The sequence below is a fragment of the Saccopteryx leptura genome, chromosome 2 (assembly GCF_036850995.1).
Source record: "Saccopteryx leptura isolate mSacLep1 chromosome 2, mSacLep1_pri_phased_curated, whole genome shotgun sequence".
NCBI classification, from domain to species: domain Eukaryota; kingdom Metazoa; phylum Chordata; class Mammalia; order Chiroptera; family Emballonuridae; genus Saccopteryx; species Saccopteryx leptura.
In genome coordinates, this window is record NC_089504.1 from 218,051,525 (window position 1) to 218,068,978 (window position 17,454).

Below are 17,454 nucleotides of genomic sequence, written 5' to 3' on the forward strand. Positions count from 1 at the left end.
CCGGGTGCAAGCTAGGATTAAAGAGGATGGCCCACCAGTTCTTGGCTCTATTGTGTCTTTACTGACTGTCCGAATCCAATGCGAACCTGCATGGGCCAGGCTGCTGTGATGGTGGCCCTGGCTACTGGCTTTACACCCCTAAAGTATATTCAGGAATAGGAGATACATACACCTTACATGGCTTAGGAGGCAGTCTTCCTATCCCCATTGGAATAGTTATTGGCTTCACTTGAACAGTTTAGCCCCCATAACCATCAATGGCCACTGGGGTCCCTGCAAACTGCTCTGGGTTCCCATAGTGAAGGGAATATTCTGCACCTGTATCCACCAAAGCCAACACCCGTTGTACACTGGAAGGGGACCAGTGGATATCCAGTTCCACGTGTGTCCTCTGGTCCCCGCCCATCCTCGGCCCTTTTCCTATTCTAACTGGTACAATGGGTCTTGGGCAGGCATGGCCAACAGTTTTTGCCCTCGGGCCAGACTAGAAAAAAAACTTTTTTCATGGGCCGGACAAAATATTAAAATTAAAAAATGTTAAATACAAAAATGATTCATTTAAATAAACAAAATTTTATTATGTAATTTGTTTATGAATAAATGTAAGTAATTTAGTACAACAAATTAACAAAAAAACTAATGTGACATGTTGAGGCGCTTTGCATCACCTATTATTTTAATATCTGGCTCTATACTTGTAGTAGCTATTCTTAACACAGCCTCCAAATGTAAATCATTCAATCTTGATCTTGCTGTACTTTTATTTAGATTTATTCAAGAAAAAGTTTGTTCACAAATATAAGTCGAGCTGAGGATTACTAAATATTCCTTGGCAAGTTTTTTTAATTTTCATATTTTCCATTATTCAATTGCTTATAAAAATTGCACAGACGAGTACAAAAGTTGTAAATCTTTATAATGGAATTTTTTAAAAAAATAAAAAAGTATTGCGAATCCATTTGAACAATTATTGGAAGTTAACCCTAGATTAGTCACATGTGGAATTCTTTACCGTGTATCACTATCTTCTTAAATATCTTGATTTCCAATAATCAAAGATGCTTCCGCTTCTGAGTAGCTGAGATTTTAACTTTCATTTTTGTACAATAGTTAGATATCATAGTTTATGAATATCGATTTAAAAGTACCACTTATTTCATTTCCATAGTGAGTTATGCAGAGAATATTAAAAATTTAATCACAGGTCGCATAAACTCATTACGTGGGCCGGATCTGGCCTGTGGGCTGTATGTTGGCCATGCCTGGTCTTGGGGGTTCTCCTCTCCCTCTGCCGTCTCTATCATATAATCCTTTTTTTTTTTTTTTTTTTTTTTTACAGAGACAGAGAGAGGGATAGATAGGGACAGATATACAGGAAGGGAGAGATGAGAAGCACCAATCATTAGTTTTTTGTTACGCATTGCAACACCTTAGTTGTTCATTGATTGCTTTCTCATATGTGCCTTGACTGCAGGCCTTCAGCAGACCGAGTAACCCCTTGCTTGAGCCAGCGACCCTGGGTCCAAGCTGGTGAGTTTTTGCTCAAATCAAATGAGCCCGTGCTCAAGCTGGCGACCTCAAAATCTCGAACCTGGGTCCTCGGCGTTCCAGTCCAATGCCCTATCCACTGCGCCACCACCTGGTCAGGCTCTATCATATAATCTTGTAACCGAGCTGCCCACGTACCAAACGTTTTATTGGTAGCTGCTGGGGCCTTTTGTCTCAGTGGCTGGAACTTCTGTTCTGGTTTAAGCTGCCGCCAAAGCTCCAAAAAATTTTTATTAGATTGGCCATCTAATTTCCCCTTATCTGCTCCAGCTGCAATCAAATCTACTCACATCTGTGTTCGGGTAATATTTATAGGTCTGTTTCCCTTGTTAGTCTTGGGGGGGGGCAACATAGGCAGCAGCCAGCCCTCACTGCTTTATGATCCCGAGCTACCTCAAGCTCTCCCAAATCTGCTACCATCTGTGTAACTGCATTGATGGGCTGACCCACATAGGGGCCCAAAATAGCCACAAGTGACCCAAAAAGGGCTGATGGGGTGCTAGCAAGGATAAAGTCCCTCATTTTTGCCGTAAATACTTCCTCATCTGGCCTACGGGACCCCAGGTTGAAAGCAATATTCTTCATACCTAGTTCCCAAAGGACCTTTGCTAACTCACTGTAGCACTGCCACTAACTCACTGCCCCCGGCAATTCTCCAGCATTCTGCCAGACCATACGAATGGCGGCCATTACCCATTCTAATAGGGTATGGTCTCCTGGGTTGCCATGGCAGTTCTGAAGATGCTGCCTCAAGGAAGAGTGTGTGGTAATGGCAGCCAATTTCTCCATCTCTGTTCCAGAGAGCGTGATGCCACCCACCCCTATGTCCCATAATCGTAGTGACCAGGTTACCAGAGATTCAGTAGGTTTCTGCCTAAATTGTGCCCCCAACTCCATCAGCTCTGCCTGGGTATAGGGCTGGACCATAGAGTGTTCCATTACCTGGACAGGAGGCTGTGGCTGCCCCTGAGGGACTCTTTGTTGCTGGGTTTTTATTTCTTGGCCACCAATGATTGGGCTCTGAGAGTGTGCATGGCAGCTTCAGCCAGAGCCTTCTCATCCTCAGAAGAGGAGTTGGAAGCACGTGCTCCCACTGACTCAAAGCCAATCCACTGGCATGGATGCTGCTGCTCCTTTGGCAACCATTTAGGCTCCTTTGGCTGCTGGCCTCTGGCCAGAAGCTGAGACTTGAGCTCTTGAATCTGCAGTTGTTTCTCCAACAACTGCCGGTGCAAACATTCAGTTTCCAGGGCATACTGCCACTCATGAACCCATAATTCCTTCTCCAGTGCTCACTTCAATTCCAGCCTTTTCTGCCATTTGATTTGCAATTCATTCTGAAGCTTTCGACCTCAGGCAGCTTCTCGCACAGAACTCTTGGTTTCCTCTTGAGTAAAAAACACGCAGCTCACGGTCCCTAAAAGGACAGCCATGGCAAGCCAGAACAGCAACCAGTCCTACCCTACCCCTCATGGGTGGCGGCTCCATACCAATCTGATCCGAATCCTGCCACAAACTACACCAGTTGTACAGCCAGGGGCCACCATCATGGACATTCACATGCAGGTTCTCATTGGATTCAGGCAGATGGTAAAGAAATGGCAGAGTCAGAGGATGGTGGGTCATTCTGTTTATTGGTGTCTCACCAAGACAGGCAAGCCACAAGAAAAGCCGCTTTTCCCATAGAGGGCAAGGGATCAGGGAGGCCTCTGCAATGCTGATAGCAGGAACCGAGAGAGAAAGCCCCTGATCTGTCTCATTTTATAGTAGTGGTAGTCAACCTGGTCCCTACCGCCCACTAGTGGGCGTTCCAGCTTTCATGGTGGGCAGTAGCAGAGCAACCAAAGTATAAATAAAAAGATAGATTTAACTATAGTAAGTTGTTTTATTTTATTTATTTATTTATTTATTTATTTATTTATTTATTTATTTATTCATTTTAGAGAGGAGAGGGAGAGAGAGAGAGGAGAGACAGAGAGAGGGAAGGAGGGAGGAGCTGGAAGCATCAACTCCCATATGTGCCTTGACCAGGCAAGCCCAGGGTTTTGAACCGGCGACCTCAGCATGTCCAGGTCATCAACGCTTTATCCACTGCACCACCACAGGTCAGACTATAGGAAGTTGTTTTATAAAGATTTATTCTGCCATACTTAGCGAAAATCTGACATAAAGTACTTGGTAAGTCATTTTTTTTTTTAAAGAATGCTTTTTTTTATTACAGAGACAGAGAGAGAGAGTCAGAGAGAGGGATAGATAGGAACAGACAGACAGGAACGGAGAAAGATGAGAAGCATCAATCATTAGTTTTTTGTTGCGACACCTTAGTTGTTCATTGATTGCTTTCTCATATGTGCCTTGTGTAAGGTATTTTTCCCTGCCGAGAAGGAAGGAAGGGGCTGGAGCCACGAAGTGTGGAATAGCAAAAGGCTTTATTGAGTACAGAGCATGCATCCCACCTGGCGAGGTTCCCTGGCCCCGAGGAAAGATGGAGGCCAGGGAAGTCGCCAGGATTAAACCGCATGGGAGATATTTAAAGGGGTCCCTCTAGGGAAGTCAAGCTAATATGACATAGTGAAATCCCACTGGCTGGTAGATGGTCACTTTTTTCCAAACGGTTCCTGTGAAGCCTCCTTTGGCATGCTTAGTTGTGGGTGGTCCTAGCCAAAGTTCGCGGGTCTGAGTTCCCCACATGACCATCCCCCATTATCCACTGACCTTACATTCTGACCTTTTGTGTTAAATAGAAAAAGGGCACCGTTTATTCGTCTGGCTACTTCCTGCTGAATAGGGGTGTCGTGGGGAGGGGGAGATTGGAAGGTGGTGGTTTTGAGGGGTGTCAGGAGGAATATCTGTTTGGCCATGAGTTAAGAAACTTTGCTGATGCAGTCCTGTAAGGATTTTAAAAAAAAAAGAGGAGTAATAGGGGGATTTGTAGGGTCCAGCCTTTTGGTGAGCTGGAGATGGATGGAGTCCAGTGGTTCCGACTGCCAGTGGTCCTATAAAGAGGAAAGCTTGAGGCAAAACTGCATGTCAGGAGTGGCATAAAAAGGGGAAAGGAAGGGGTCCCATCCATTCCCATAACCGAGACCTGTGAGGAAATTAGAGGTCCAGAGTGTGATGGCAAAACAGAGAAGGCAGCCCCCATGTCCACAAGAAATGAGATGGACTTACCCACTTGTTGCAGCATACTCTGGGTTCTCCATGTCCAGGCTGTGTCCTAGGAGTTTGAGCAATGCACCCACCTGGCTGGATTGGCCTTCCCATTTGGGTGGCTTGTCCTCCAGCAGGCTGAGGAAAAGCCTGCTGCCCAAAGGGGCAATCACTCTGCCAGTGACCAGGCTGTTTGCAGTCAGGGCAGGGCTCAGTGGGCAGCTGCAGGCAGGGGCCCTGCCGGGACCAGTGGTCCTGCTTGCCACACTTAAAGCAAGCTGTTGGTGGCTCTGCTGGTCTCAGGGTTGCCACAAGAGTCGGGGTTTGGAGCATTACCTTCTGCTGCATGCGGGCCTGGCGAACAGCCTTGGTCTGTTTCAACTAGTTGGGACTGTTAAAAACTTTAAATGCCGTGTTCACAGGTCCTGGATAGGGGTTTGGGAGGGTTGAGAATAAGAGGAGGGGGGCTCGTGCAGAGGCCCTCACCCAGATCCCGCAGGAAATGCTGGTGCCAAAGGCGGGACAGGGCTGGAACTTCCTGCAAGAAAATTGGGGTTGGACGTCCTGAAAACCAGTGTAAGAGCCAATGCCAGGCTGAGAATGGCCTGACGGAGGAGGGGATAAGAACACAGTGGAGAAGGGAAGGGGCCCCTGACCAGCAGGGGAGGAGAAAGAAATGGTAGTGGTGAATAAGAAACAGGTTTTTTACAAAAGGAGGGGAGGGGGCTCTCAGAGGGAAGAGAACCGAGCACAAAAGAGGTCCACAGAGGGACCAGAGAAAAGTCCTGAGAGAGGGGCGGCGACCCTGGGGGTCAGACAGGAGGGAGAGAGAGTTGGGAGTCTGCGGAGAAGGAAAGATCAGGAGTGGAGGTTTTAGGTGTGGTTTCTCTGGCCAGAAAAAGGCCTGCACAGTGGAACAGGCAGCACAGAGATTAAGGATGAGTGCGTGAATAATTAGAAGCCGTGTATGTAAGAGATCTCCAATCAGTTCCCAGCTTTTTTGGCGATAGTTAAATTGGTGAGGGTGTTAACACCAAAAGTCCCTTCAGGAGGCTAATTCAGTGGGTTCTGTGGCCTGGCCACAGCAGAGAAGAACAGTTTCTTCTTCTTTAGGGAGGGAGATTCCTGTGCCCCCACAGCTGCCCTCAGTTCTTGGAGTGGTCAGATTTGAGTATTAGTGTCCTAAAAACTTAAGGTCCAGCCACGGACGAAAAAGGTAAAATGGATATGCTTCGGACGTCTCCGAAGCACACACTCACTCAGACGGACGGAAAAGATTTCCCTGACGTAGCTACAGTTTCGGACAGGGAGTCTCGGAGGAAAGAACTGAGAGGAAGGTGGAGGCAGGGGACTTACTGCACCGTGCGCCGAAGTGGGTGGAAGGTTGGAGATCCTGGTTCTTTCTCCTGGTTCTTTCTTGGAGGTGATGAGGAAGAGGAGCGGTCCTTGAGGACTTCTCCTCCTGGGTTTCGGCACCAAAATGTAAGGTATTTTTCCCCGCCGAGAAGGAAGGAAGGGGCTGGAGCCACGAAGTGTGGAATAGCAAAAGGCTTTATTGAGTACAGAGCGTGCATCCCGCCCGGCGAGGTTCCCTGGCCTTGAGGAAAGATGGAGGCCAGGGAAGTCGCCAGGATTAAACCATGTGGGAGATATTTAAAGGGGTCCCTCTAGGGAAGTCGAGCTAATATGACATGGTGAAATCCCACTGGCTGGTAGATGGTCACTTTTTTCCAAATGGTTCCTGTGAAGCCTCTTTTGGTGCACTTGGTTGTGGGCGGTCCTAATCAAAATGCGTGGGTCTGAGTTCCCCACGTGACCATCCCCCATTATCCACTGACCTTACACCTTGACCGTGGGCCTTCAGCAGACCGAGTAACCCCTTGCTCGAGCCAGCAACCTTGGGTTGAAGCTGGTGAGCTTTTGCTGAAACCAGATGAGCCCACACTCAAGCTGGTGACCTCGGGGTCTTGAACCTGGGTCCTCGGCATCCCAGTCTGATGCTCTATCCACTGCGCCACTGCCTGGTCAGGCAAGTAATTATTATTATATGCTTTAACTCTGCTTTATAAATTTTATAAAGTAAAGTTACTTCCCTACTTTATACATCACCATTACTGAGGAACCAGTAAGTGGTTAGAAAATTTTACTACTAACAGAGATACAAAAGTGGGCGGTAGGTATAAAAAGGTTGACTACCCCTGTTTTATAGTGTAGAAAATTAAAGCCTTTAAGCCAATATACAAATAAGGAAGACTGATAGAAAGCCACTTATATGAGGCATAAATGGGATTCCTCATAAGAGTGCACCACCCCCTATCATGCAACAGTCAAGGGTGTGGGGAAAAGCTTAATTTGGAGAAGACCTTAGTATTAGAAGGGACGGAAAAGTTTAGTCTTAAAACTAAGCCTTAGGCTATAATGACTTTGCCAGCTTACAGCCTGTCTCCCACACCCCAAACAAGCAAACATATATATCATATTTACAAACTTATTTGACCAACGGTCCCCTTACCAAAAGCCTCAACTAGCCCATTGAACTTTAGGTGACTTGACACCAGGGCAATTCCCATGACTCTCCACCTGAGCAATCCTGATTGACAACTGTCGGTCATATATGTTTGTAAATATGGTAATATGTTTGCTTGCTTATATTTTGCATTGGGTGTGGGAGACAGGCTGTAAGCCGCAAAGTCATTATAGCCTAAGGCTTAGTTTTAAGACTAAGCCTTTCCTGCTCTTTTAATTCTAAGATCTTCTCAACACTAAGCTTTTCTCCACACCCTTGACTGTTGCATGATGTGGGGTGGTGTACTCTTATGAGGAATTCCATTTATGCCTCAGATAAGTGACTTTGTATCAGAGACTTCCTTATTTGTTTATTGGCTTAAAGGCTTTAATTTTCTACACTATAAAATGGGGGAAACCAGGGGCTCTCTCCCTCGGTTCCTGAAATGAGCATTGCAAGGAGAGGCAGCCAAGATGGCAGAGTACTGAAGAGAAGCCAGTTTGTGTGGAGAGAAGGAGATGGGGAACAGAGGTGAATAAGTCTGGTGAGGTAGAAACTTTTGATTCTAGGAAACTTGGATGAGTCAGTGGTTTTGGGAGCCCTGAATGAAAAGGGAAGTGTTTCCCACTGTGTGTATTTCTCGCCCACTGAATGCAAACTAGGATTAAAGGTAATGGCCCACCAGTTCTTGGCTCCCTTGTTTCATTACCGTCTGTCCGAATCAAATGCGAACCTGCACAGGCCAGGCGGCTGTGATGGTGGCCGTGGCTACTGGCTTTACAACAACCCTGATTGTTGTTTTACTTTCGCCTGACCCCCGGATGTTCTGCCAGCTAGTCACCCCCCCTTCACTGACTGACTGTTCTGTTGCTTGGCCATTGTAAAGCCAGTATCCAGGGCCAGGGCCACTATCACAGCCGCCTGGCCCATGCAGGTTCGCATTGGATTCGGACAGTTGGTAAAGAAACCATGGAGCCAAAAACTGGTGGGCCATAACCTTTAATCCTACCTTGCACCCAGCGGGCAAGTAAAAATACACACTGGGCTCCAAAACCCAGTCACACTCAGTGCTCACAAAGCCACTGACTTATCCGAGTTTCCTAGAATCAAAGGTTTCTAGCTCACCAACCTTATTCTCCTCAGTTCCCCATTTCCTTCCTTATCCCAGATACAAACTCTACACAAACTGGCATCTCACTCAGCACTCCGCCATCTTGGCTGCTTCTCCTGGCCTCCTCCACGTGGCCTCCTTTAGCTGCTGGCTCTACTCTCTCCGCTCTCTCATGCTAACCTCAGGAACCAAGCGGCAAGTTCCCGTTCTACCCCTATTTTATAGTGTAGCTTCACAACCTTTAATCCAATATACAAAATAGGGTAGTCTCTAATACAAAGTCACTTCTCTGAGGCATGATTGGATTGTACCACCTTACACCAAAAAGGGTAGGAAAGGCTTAATCCCAAAACCAAGCCCCAGGCTACAAGGATTCTGCCTGCCTTTAGCCCACCCCAACACACATTAATATCACCTGGGCAACGGCCTCTTTAACAAAGTGAGCATAATACATTTTATCTGCCCAACAGCCATCAATCAGCACCCCCTCCATTGTTTAGCCCTTCCATTGTTTAACTACCACAGGTAACAGAGATTTTTCCCATTGTCATGAGAAATAGAGCGAAACTCAGTCCCATATAGGCTGAGGCTTTTCATCCTCTTGCAGCTGACGCCACCAGGGTCTCAGCCCATCTGTTCATAGATTCATAAGTACAGTCCTTATAAAACTCAACAGGCCTTGTGCATCCCTCCTGTCCCTCCTTTGGCAACCTAACACAGCACAAGTGGAGAAGGGAAACTGAGACGGGTAGTTAAATGACCAAGCAGTTTCCAGCCTTCTAGTAAATCACAAAATCGTATCTCTGTAACCAAGGATGCTTGAGAGTAAATAGTTTCCAATTCTCCTCCCCAACCACAATCACCCTACTCAGGGAGATAAATAACAGAAATCCAATTAGTACCCTTGGTGCAAACCACACCTAAGGACAGATAAAGTCAGGGAAATAAATCTCATTTTTGTCTTATTAGCATAAAACTGATAAATATTCTATTGAGACCCTCTTCTAAGTCCTCCCCTAAAACTCCTACCATTAGAAAACAGATAAGAACCCATAAGACAAACACCTAAATGTTTGACTGATGGTGGAGTAGTGGATAGGGCATTAACCTGGGATGCTGAGGTCCCAGGTTTGAAACCCTGAGGTCACCAGGTGGGCTCAGACTCAACAACTTGAGTGTGGGCTGGCTGGCTTGAGCATGGGATCACTGATGTAATCCCATGGTCACTGGCTTGAGCTCAAGGTCACTGGCTTGAGCAAAGGGTCACTGGCTTGGCTGGAGCTCCCTGGTCAAGGCACATAACGAGAAGCAATCAATGAACAACTAAAGCGCCACAACTATGAGTTGATGATTCTCATCTCTCTCCCTTCCTGTCTGTCTGTCTCTCTCTCTCAACAACAACAACAACAACAACAACAACAAACAGAGATCCAGCACAGTCTCTTTCTAGAGCACATCCTTTGTGCCCTCTCCTTACTCTTCCTTCCTAAACTCTAAGGGTCCTCATGAGACTCACAGCCAGGGAAGCAATGGGCAGTGACAGCTTGTTCTGGGCTGAGGCCCTGAACCTGTCTCCAAGGCCCCTTTATTCTGACTCTCCGTGAACTGACAGCAGCCCCACCTGGGCTCTCTGCTGTTGCCTGTTAGATTCAGGGAGTACTGACATGCTGGGGCTGCCAAGAGTGTACAAGGTCCCTGTGACGCTGAGAACAAAGAGTTCAGCAACATCCTGCATTGAGTCAGAGACCCTTATCAGAAGTTTATGTTTGAAATTCTCCACTGAGTAATACCCCCCCCCCCCATAACTGCACACGACCTCCCTAGCTAATGACTAACAGCCACATCAGCTTCTGTATGAACCGCTTGCTTGCTACGCTATAAAAACCCCTAGACTGTAGGCGCTCGGTGTGACTCTGGTGACTGCACCTGAGCTCACCCCTGCGCAGGTTTTTTTTTTTCTTTCTTTCTTTTTCTTTTTCTCTTGGCCATAAAACTTTGTCTGAAACTCTCCAAACGTCTCCAGTGTTTGTTTTACCTAGCGAGTGCAACATTTATGGGGGCTCGTTCGGGATTCCCATTACGGGAATTTTGGCTGGGGACAGGCGGAACAGCTCGAGCTGGTGAGTATTTTGTTGTGGAATTCCTTGTTTCTGTAATCTGGCTCCGGAGCATTTGCAGTCTGTGGTGGCAGACAGGACGCTGTCAGAGACCCACCCAGACACTCGGGCCAAGGGCAGGACGCTGCCGGCCGAGGTTTCTGTTTCTGTCTGTAATCAATCGATCATTTTGAAGTAGTGAGCTCACTCGCGCCGCGCTGCGCTGCTGTCTGGTTGTTTGTTTAGCCTGAATGACTGTGTGGGAAATTTTGTGTATTGCCCTCCTAGGATTTGCTGCACTGTTGTGTTTGGTGTTAATTTGTTTGCCAGTACAGTGTGATCAACGTTCATCTATCTGGATCACCCTGCTTATAGGGTGGGGAATCCTGTGTGTTGTCTTTGTAGGACTAGAAGCATACCTGGCTAAGAAGAACAAGTACCGCGAGATGGGACAGCAAGAATCTACACTTAAATCCCCTCTTGATTGCATTTTAAGTAACTTCTCTGATTTTCAGAAGAGAGCTCAGGGTTATGGGGGACCTCCACCCGATCGAGAAACTCTCCGGACCTTAAGCCAAGTGGAGTGGCCATCTCTTAAGGTTGGATGGCCATCTGAAGGAACCTTTGATCTGCCCATAGTTTTTGCAGTAAGAGCCATTATATATCAGGTGCCTCATCCAGATCAATATGTGTATATAGATATTTGGATAGATATAGCTACAGACAAACCTGGGTACATTAAGAGGTACATAAAAGCTAATCAAAAGGTTAAGAGAGCTATTTGTGTGAGTGCAGCAGACATTAAGCCTTGCCCTCCCTCCGCTCCACCTGCACCTGAAAAAGAGCCTCCCAAATCGTATCCAGTCCTTCCTGACGTTACTGAGGATATAGTAGACCCTGTAAATTGTCCTCCTCCTTATCAGAAGCCCAGGGAGCCGGATTCAACTGTGCCCGAGAATGTCCAGAGTCCTCCCCACACTCGGGGGGGAACCCCTTATGCTCAACCTCCCTTTGCTGGAAGTGCCCCAATGTTACCTCTTAGGGAGGTGCTGCCCCCACTAGATGAAGGACCACACGCACCGTCCCAAATGATTTATATTCCTTTCTCTACTAGTGACCTTTATAATTGGAAACAGCAGACCCCGTCATTTTCAGAGAAACCCCAGGGGTTAATTTCTTTGCTTGAGACTGTTTTCAGGACCCATCAACCAACTTGGGATGATTGTCAGCAGCTTTTGCACACTCTGTTCACAACGGAAGAAAGAACCCGCATCGGCCAAGAAGCTGAAAAAGTATTTAAGGAAGATGGAGGCCCCCAGTGAGATTAGCCGTGTAAGACCCCTCCTCACGGAGTGGGCTGCAGCAGACATTGGTAGCTGGCCAGCCTCCGGCAGTTGCCGTTTGGAAACTGAATTTGACTGATTTGAAACATTTGGAGTCTTGAGACTGTTTGGTAAGGAAGCTTTTGGTAAATAAGCTTCCTCTTTGAATATTTGGAAACAGAGCTCTGGTTAGAAAAGGGTGTAATAGAGCAGGCGGGACACCACCTGATTTCTCCCCACCTGGTCAGTCGGGGAACGCAGGATGCTGCCTTCTCCCTTTGGTTTTGGTTTAGAAGTTTGGTTTGTTTTGTGTGCATATTTGGTTTGTTTGTCTGCTACCAGAATGGCCAACTTAAGAGCAGACTGGCCAAACCAAGGATTGCTAGACCCATAGAAAACATAGAGAGTTTAGCGTACTATTACCAGCACCCACCTGCAGGCAGGTGGCATGGTCAGTGTGCAGCCAGTATAGCAGCAGAGGTAGAGAAAGAAAAGGCAGCCAGGCTGCAGCTGGCTGCAGGAGAAGCGGCAGGCTCCCCCCACAGTTTCAGGCACTTGCCCCTCCCCCTTGGGCACCAGCTCAAGGGCTGAGCCACTGCTTGGTCAGGCAAAAGATAACAGTACAGTAAGCTAGAGGTTATCATCACCTTGCTACAGCCCTCTGCCCTCCTCTGCTTTGGCTCCGGGGAATCCCCACCGCCTATCTGGAGCTAGACCCGAGGAGAAGATTTAGGGAATACGGCCCCTTCTAAACCCACTGCTTTAGTCATAATAGAATTGTATAGTCTGTCAAGTACAAAGACTTCCTTTTTGTACCAAGGATCTGTTGTTGTATTCCCAATTTTGTTCTTTTAGTCAAGCCCCTCAGTGAGATCTTCTGAGCATGGCTTTTAAGGTCTATAATGACCAAGGAAGTAACAGAAAAGGCAAATAAGGCCCAAAAGAAATCAGGAAATACCAACTTTTGGCTCCAGCGCCCTAAGGGGCTTTATCAAGGTCCTGCTCCAGAGTGGAAAGAAAGGTCATTGAACTAAAGCCTGCCAGGCTTCCCGGCCCCACCGGTTGACACACTTGTGCTGTGGAAAGAGGGACATGAGAAGGTAAGCTGCCCCCTTGCTCCATGGAGGGAGGGTTCAGTCTCTTCTAGCCCTGCTCCAGCTACCTGTGACCTGACCTTGCCCAGCATGCTGGGAATTGCCCACTGAAGGCCTAAGGACATCGTTCAGGAGCCTAAGGTATTTCTTCCAAGTAGCAGATAAGCTAATAACACAAGGGCCATCTACTATACCTTGCTTGAATATTTAAGTTTTATTTATCCCTCAAAGATCTCTACTGTGGGTATTGATAGTCTGGTTTTATTGCTTTATGTTTAATGTCTCCTTTATTTCTCTTATCTCAATGCCCCATGCCTATTATAGGCTGGGACCTGTTGTTAATTCCAACTAGAAGCAGTGGTCACTAAGACTTAAACTCTAACTGCAAAGTGTAGAAATGTAATACCCTTTCCCTAAGTACTTGCAGGTTTTATAGGTTACTGAGAAAACTGTTCAAAGACTGTCCAAGAGGCACTTCTAGCAGTACATCACCCAAGGACTGACTCCCACGTAGATGGGTCCAGACACCATGAACCTGACCACTCCCACTACTGCCAAGGTAGAAGGCATACCCGCCTGGGTCCACCGCAGCCGGCTGAAGCTTGCAGTCCCAGCAGAAACACCTTTGTGGACAGCGAAGACTGACCCCGCCAACTCTTGTAAGCTGACCCTGAGAAGGACAGCATGCCCTGCTTCAGCCACAAACCAGAAGTTAACTGGTCCACACATGGAGACTTTGGGGAGGGAGGGAAACTTAAAGGAAACTTAAAGGAAAGCCAAGTAAGTCATCTTAAGGTTTGATGCATGTTTTGCTATGAGTCATACAGAAAGGGGGTGTAAGTCCCTTGGCTGAGAGAGAAGCTACAAGGTAAATGAAAATTATGTATATGCTCATAGCTACCACTATAGAATAATCTGTGAATATTGGTCATGTGTCCAATAGGCTACTTAGGAAAAGGACACCTCCAAAAGCAATCTTTAAAAGAGGATTACTTATTACTAACTTAGTCTTTGCTGAAGGTTAAGGTTTTTAGGAATTAAGAATTCTGATAAATTAGAAAGGAATTGTATGGTTTTGATAATAGAAGGTATAAGGTGTAGAGGTACTTTTGAAAAGAAAAGGAAAAGCAAGTTGTTATGAAGGCCAGTTATTCCTGGATAAGAAAGTGCATAAAAGTTGAAGGTTTATGTAAGTTGCAGAAGGTTTGTGTAAGTTGCAGAAGGTTTGTGCAAGTTGTAAAAAGTTAGTACAGAGAAGAAAAATGCAAGGCAGAAAGAAATTCGTCCGTAAAGCTTGTAGTACTAAGGGCACACTATCAGCGTGCCAGCACATACTAGGGAGGACCCCTGACCTAATTAGCTTATAGCTACAGCTAAAGTAGAAAATTCTCATGAGCCCCAGCCTTATACCATTCTCCCCACTGATGAAGAATCAAGGATTTGATTTATGCCCAAAAGAGATGGGGGAATGTTAGATTCAGGGAGTACTGACATGCCGGGGCTGCCAAGAGTGTACAAGGTCCCTGTGACGCTGAGAACAAAGAGTTCAGCAACATCCTGCATTGAGTCAGAGACCCTTATCAGAAGTTTATGTTTGAAATTCTCCACTGAGTAATACCCCCCCCCCCGTAACTGCGCACGACCTCCCTAGCTAATGACTAACAGCCACATCAGCTTCTGTATGAACCGCTTGCTTGCTACGCTATAAAAACCCCTAGACTGTAGGCGCTCGGTGTGACTCTGGTGACTGCACCTGAGCTCACCCCTGCGCAGGTTTTTTTTTTTTTTTTTTTCTTTTTCTTTTTCTCTTGGCCATAAAACTTTGTCTGAAACTCTCCAAACGTCTCTAGTGTTTGTTTTACCCGGCGAGTGCAACATTGCCTCTTCTACCCTAAGTCCTTCCTGGACTCTTGCTGTAAAATCTTTCCTGAGGGAAGTCAAGAACTCACACACTACTGGCCAGCCCTGGGCAGACCCGCTCCAGGCTGGACCCTTTCTAGTGACAAAAAGTCCAGGAATCTTGATAACAAAAGTGCTGAGAGGGGCCAGGAAAGGCTCTCAGAGGATAGAGGGTAGAGAGCAAGAGGCCGGCCCCTCTCTCTGTGGAAGCAGTTGCTTCCAGCCCCCTACTGTGCCCTGCTTTGGCCCTGGCATGGGGAGGGGCAAGGTCTACAGTCCTCTGTGGGGAACACTCCCACTGGCTCTGCCTGTGGTGGGGCAGGGACACTCAGGGCTTGTTGCCCATGTAAGTCTTATTCTCCTTGGTAGCTTTTCCCCCTCTTATAACAAACTTTACTTTTCTAGATCAGTTTAGCTTCGCAGTAAAATTGAGTTGAAGGCACAGAAAATCCCCATATTTACTCCCCCCACCCCACAGCCTCCCTCACTACCAACATCCCCCCAAAGCAGGGTACTTGCTACAACTGCTGAGCCTACAGTGACACGTCATCCTCACCCAGAGTCTCCAGCTTGCCTTGGGGTTCACTCCGGGTGTTGTGCATTCTGTGGGTTTGGAGAAATGTGTAAAAACATGTGGCCCCCATCACAGTGTCATACGGAGTAGTTTCACTGCCCTGAACACCCCCTGTGCCTTGCCCATCCCCCCTCTGTCCCCAGCACCTGGCACCCCTGCTCTGTGTGGTTCCCCTCCTGCTGCCTTTTCCATGAGGGCACTCCTGCTCTGCAGCTGGGCACTTAGGGGGTCCAGAACCCAGACAGGGGATTGGTTTCCACTTGGACTCCCGCCCCTGCAGAGTGGGGGATGGACACCCTCACCCCACTTTGAGGTCTCCAGGCTCTGAAGGGAGAAACACCGAGCAGGGAGCACAAAGAAGGGGACCCTGGGTTGATGATCATGTTGGGACAGTGCCCCACTACAATGTTCAGGGTGTCAGATGTGGCCTGCTAGAAGAAATTACTGCAACAACACCTGAACCACAAGCCAGTATCTGGGCAAGAAATCTCAAAACTGGTCATCTGTGGAAGCTGTTCTACCCCCTGATCACCAGTTTATTTAATGGTATACAATGGAAATTTAAGTAGAAAACACAAACCTGGAAAAGAAATACTTCTGCCAAAGCCCCAACCGAGGAAGAAGTTTGTAGGAGAGGTCTCTATTTTTGGACAGGTGTCCCAAGCTTTCCAGGCAAGCAGCAGGTGGCCTCGTGCAAAGATACTTGAGGTTTTCCCCAGAGCTGGGGCCAGGGAGCAATGCCAGTCTCAGCACCCTGTGCCCTGTCCAGGACGCACCAGTGAGAGCCGCAGCGGCAGCTGAGATGAAAGAGCCCAGAAGTGTCACAGGAGCTTCCCAGCCCCAGGCAGGACGTCTGGAGTTGCCTGCCAGGGGTTGCTCCTGCAGCTTCGCCTGTTACAGTCAGTGAAGACCAACACTGAAACTGTAGGCATTTCAGCCCGAGTTAAAAAAACAAACAAACAAATCAGCCCTTCCCACCCTTTTTAAAAATACAGGAAAGCAATGGGTACCAAACTGTTTAAAACCTAAAGACCTAAAGAGAACTCTGTTAGTGTCCTGGGGTCTACCCTACAGAGCACCAGAATCTGAGTGGCTTAGACAACAGAAATTTATTCTCTCACAGTTTTTAAGGTCAGAAGTCCAAGACCTGGGTTAGGCAGGGCCATGCCCCCACCAAAGGCTCTAGGGGACAATCGGTCCCACCCTCTCCCCCAGGAAAGAGTTTGCTGGCCATCTTTGGGTTCCTGGCTTGTAGAAGCATCAAACCGCTCTCTGCCTTCCTCTTCACATGGTGTTCTCCCTGCCTGTGTGTCTGTGTCCAAATTCACCCTTTTAATAAGGACACCAATTTTCTTGCCTTAGGGGCCACCCTACTCTAACTTATTATAATTGCAGTGACTTTATTTCCAAATAAGATGCATCCTCCAAATAAGGGCACATTTTGAGGTGCTTGTGGTTAAGATTCAATGTATGTATTTTGGGGGGCAGAGGAAATGTAGCTTACTAGCTCACTTAGAGCCTTATGCAGGATCTCATGTCGTGGTCTGCAGATTGCTCTGCAGGGAGGGGCCCCAGCTCCCTGGGAGACCACTGCCTAGGGCAGGGGTCCAGCAGGCCCCAGTTCCTCTGTGGCCCTGAGCACTGCCTGGCTGTTAACTGTCACTGTGGTCCTGCTTTTCTGGAAAGTAGCCAGAGGTGACCTCTGCAAATGGTTCGCTATTCAATTGACCCAGAAACCTCCACAAAATCACGGAGTTCAGTAGGTTCAAATCTTCATGTTCATTTTAAGAACACTCGTGAAACTTCCCAGGCCATCAAGGCTATGCATATTCGAAAAGCCACCAAGTGTCTGAAGGATGTCACTTTAAAGAGGAAGTTGTGCAGAAGAAAAAGATATCCTAGAGAAACTGAAGAAACAAATACTTATGGTCTGAGAGTAAAGTCAGAATAAAATAAATACCAATAAAAGTTAAAAAACCTAAAAAAAAACAAGAAACAGTCACTGTATTTTTGGCTCACAAATGAGGACAGTCACCCCACCCACTGCCACACTGTCAACATGCCTGGTTAGACCTGGGTAACAGATGTGAGGAGATAAGGCTCACACCGGGTCCTGGCGGGAGTTCTGGGGACATGTGGATTTCTGTTCTCTCT

The 17,454-nt window shown here is 47.2% G+C and overlaps 1 protein-coding gene across 2 annotated transcripts in view; it reads right to left on the reverse strand.

Annotated features, from left to right (window-relative positions):
- Nucleotides 1–6,077: 6,077 nt before the first annotated feature.
- Nucleotides 6,078–17,454, reverse strand: part of FAM3B (FAM3 metabolism regulating signaling molecule B) — a 32,176-nt gene continuing 20,799 nt past the window's right edge. Inside the window, exons 8-9 of one of the 2 annotated variants that reach the window (XM_066370159.1) lie at nucleotides 15,283–15,329; nucleotides 6,078–6,719 (exon numbers count right to left, since the gene is read on the reverse strand). In XM_066370159.1, coding sequence (XP_066226256.1) covers nucleotides 15,309–15,329 — 21 coding nt within the window. In that variant the 3' untranslated portion in view covers nucleotides 6,078–6,719; nucleotides 15,283–15,308. Of the gene's footprint in view, nucleotides 6,720–15,282; nucleotides 15,330–16,027; nucleotides 16,098–17,454 lie in introns of those variants that run through there. The other variant, XM_066370157.1, reaches the window with a different exon arrangement.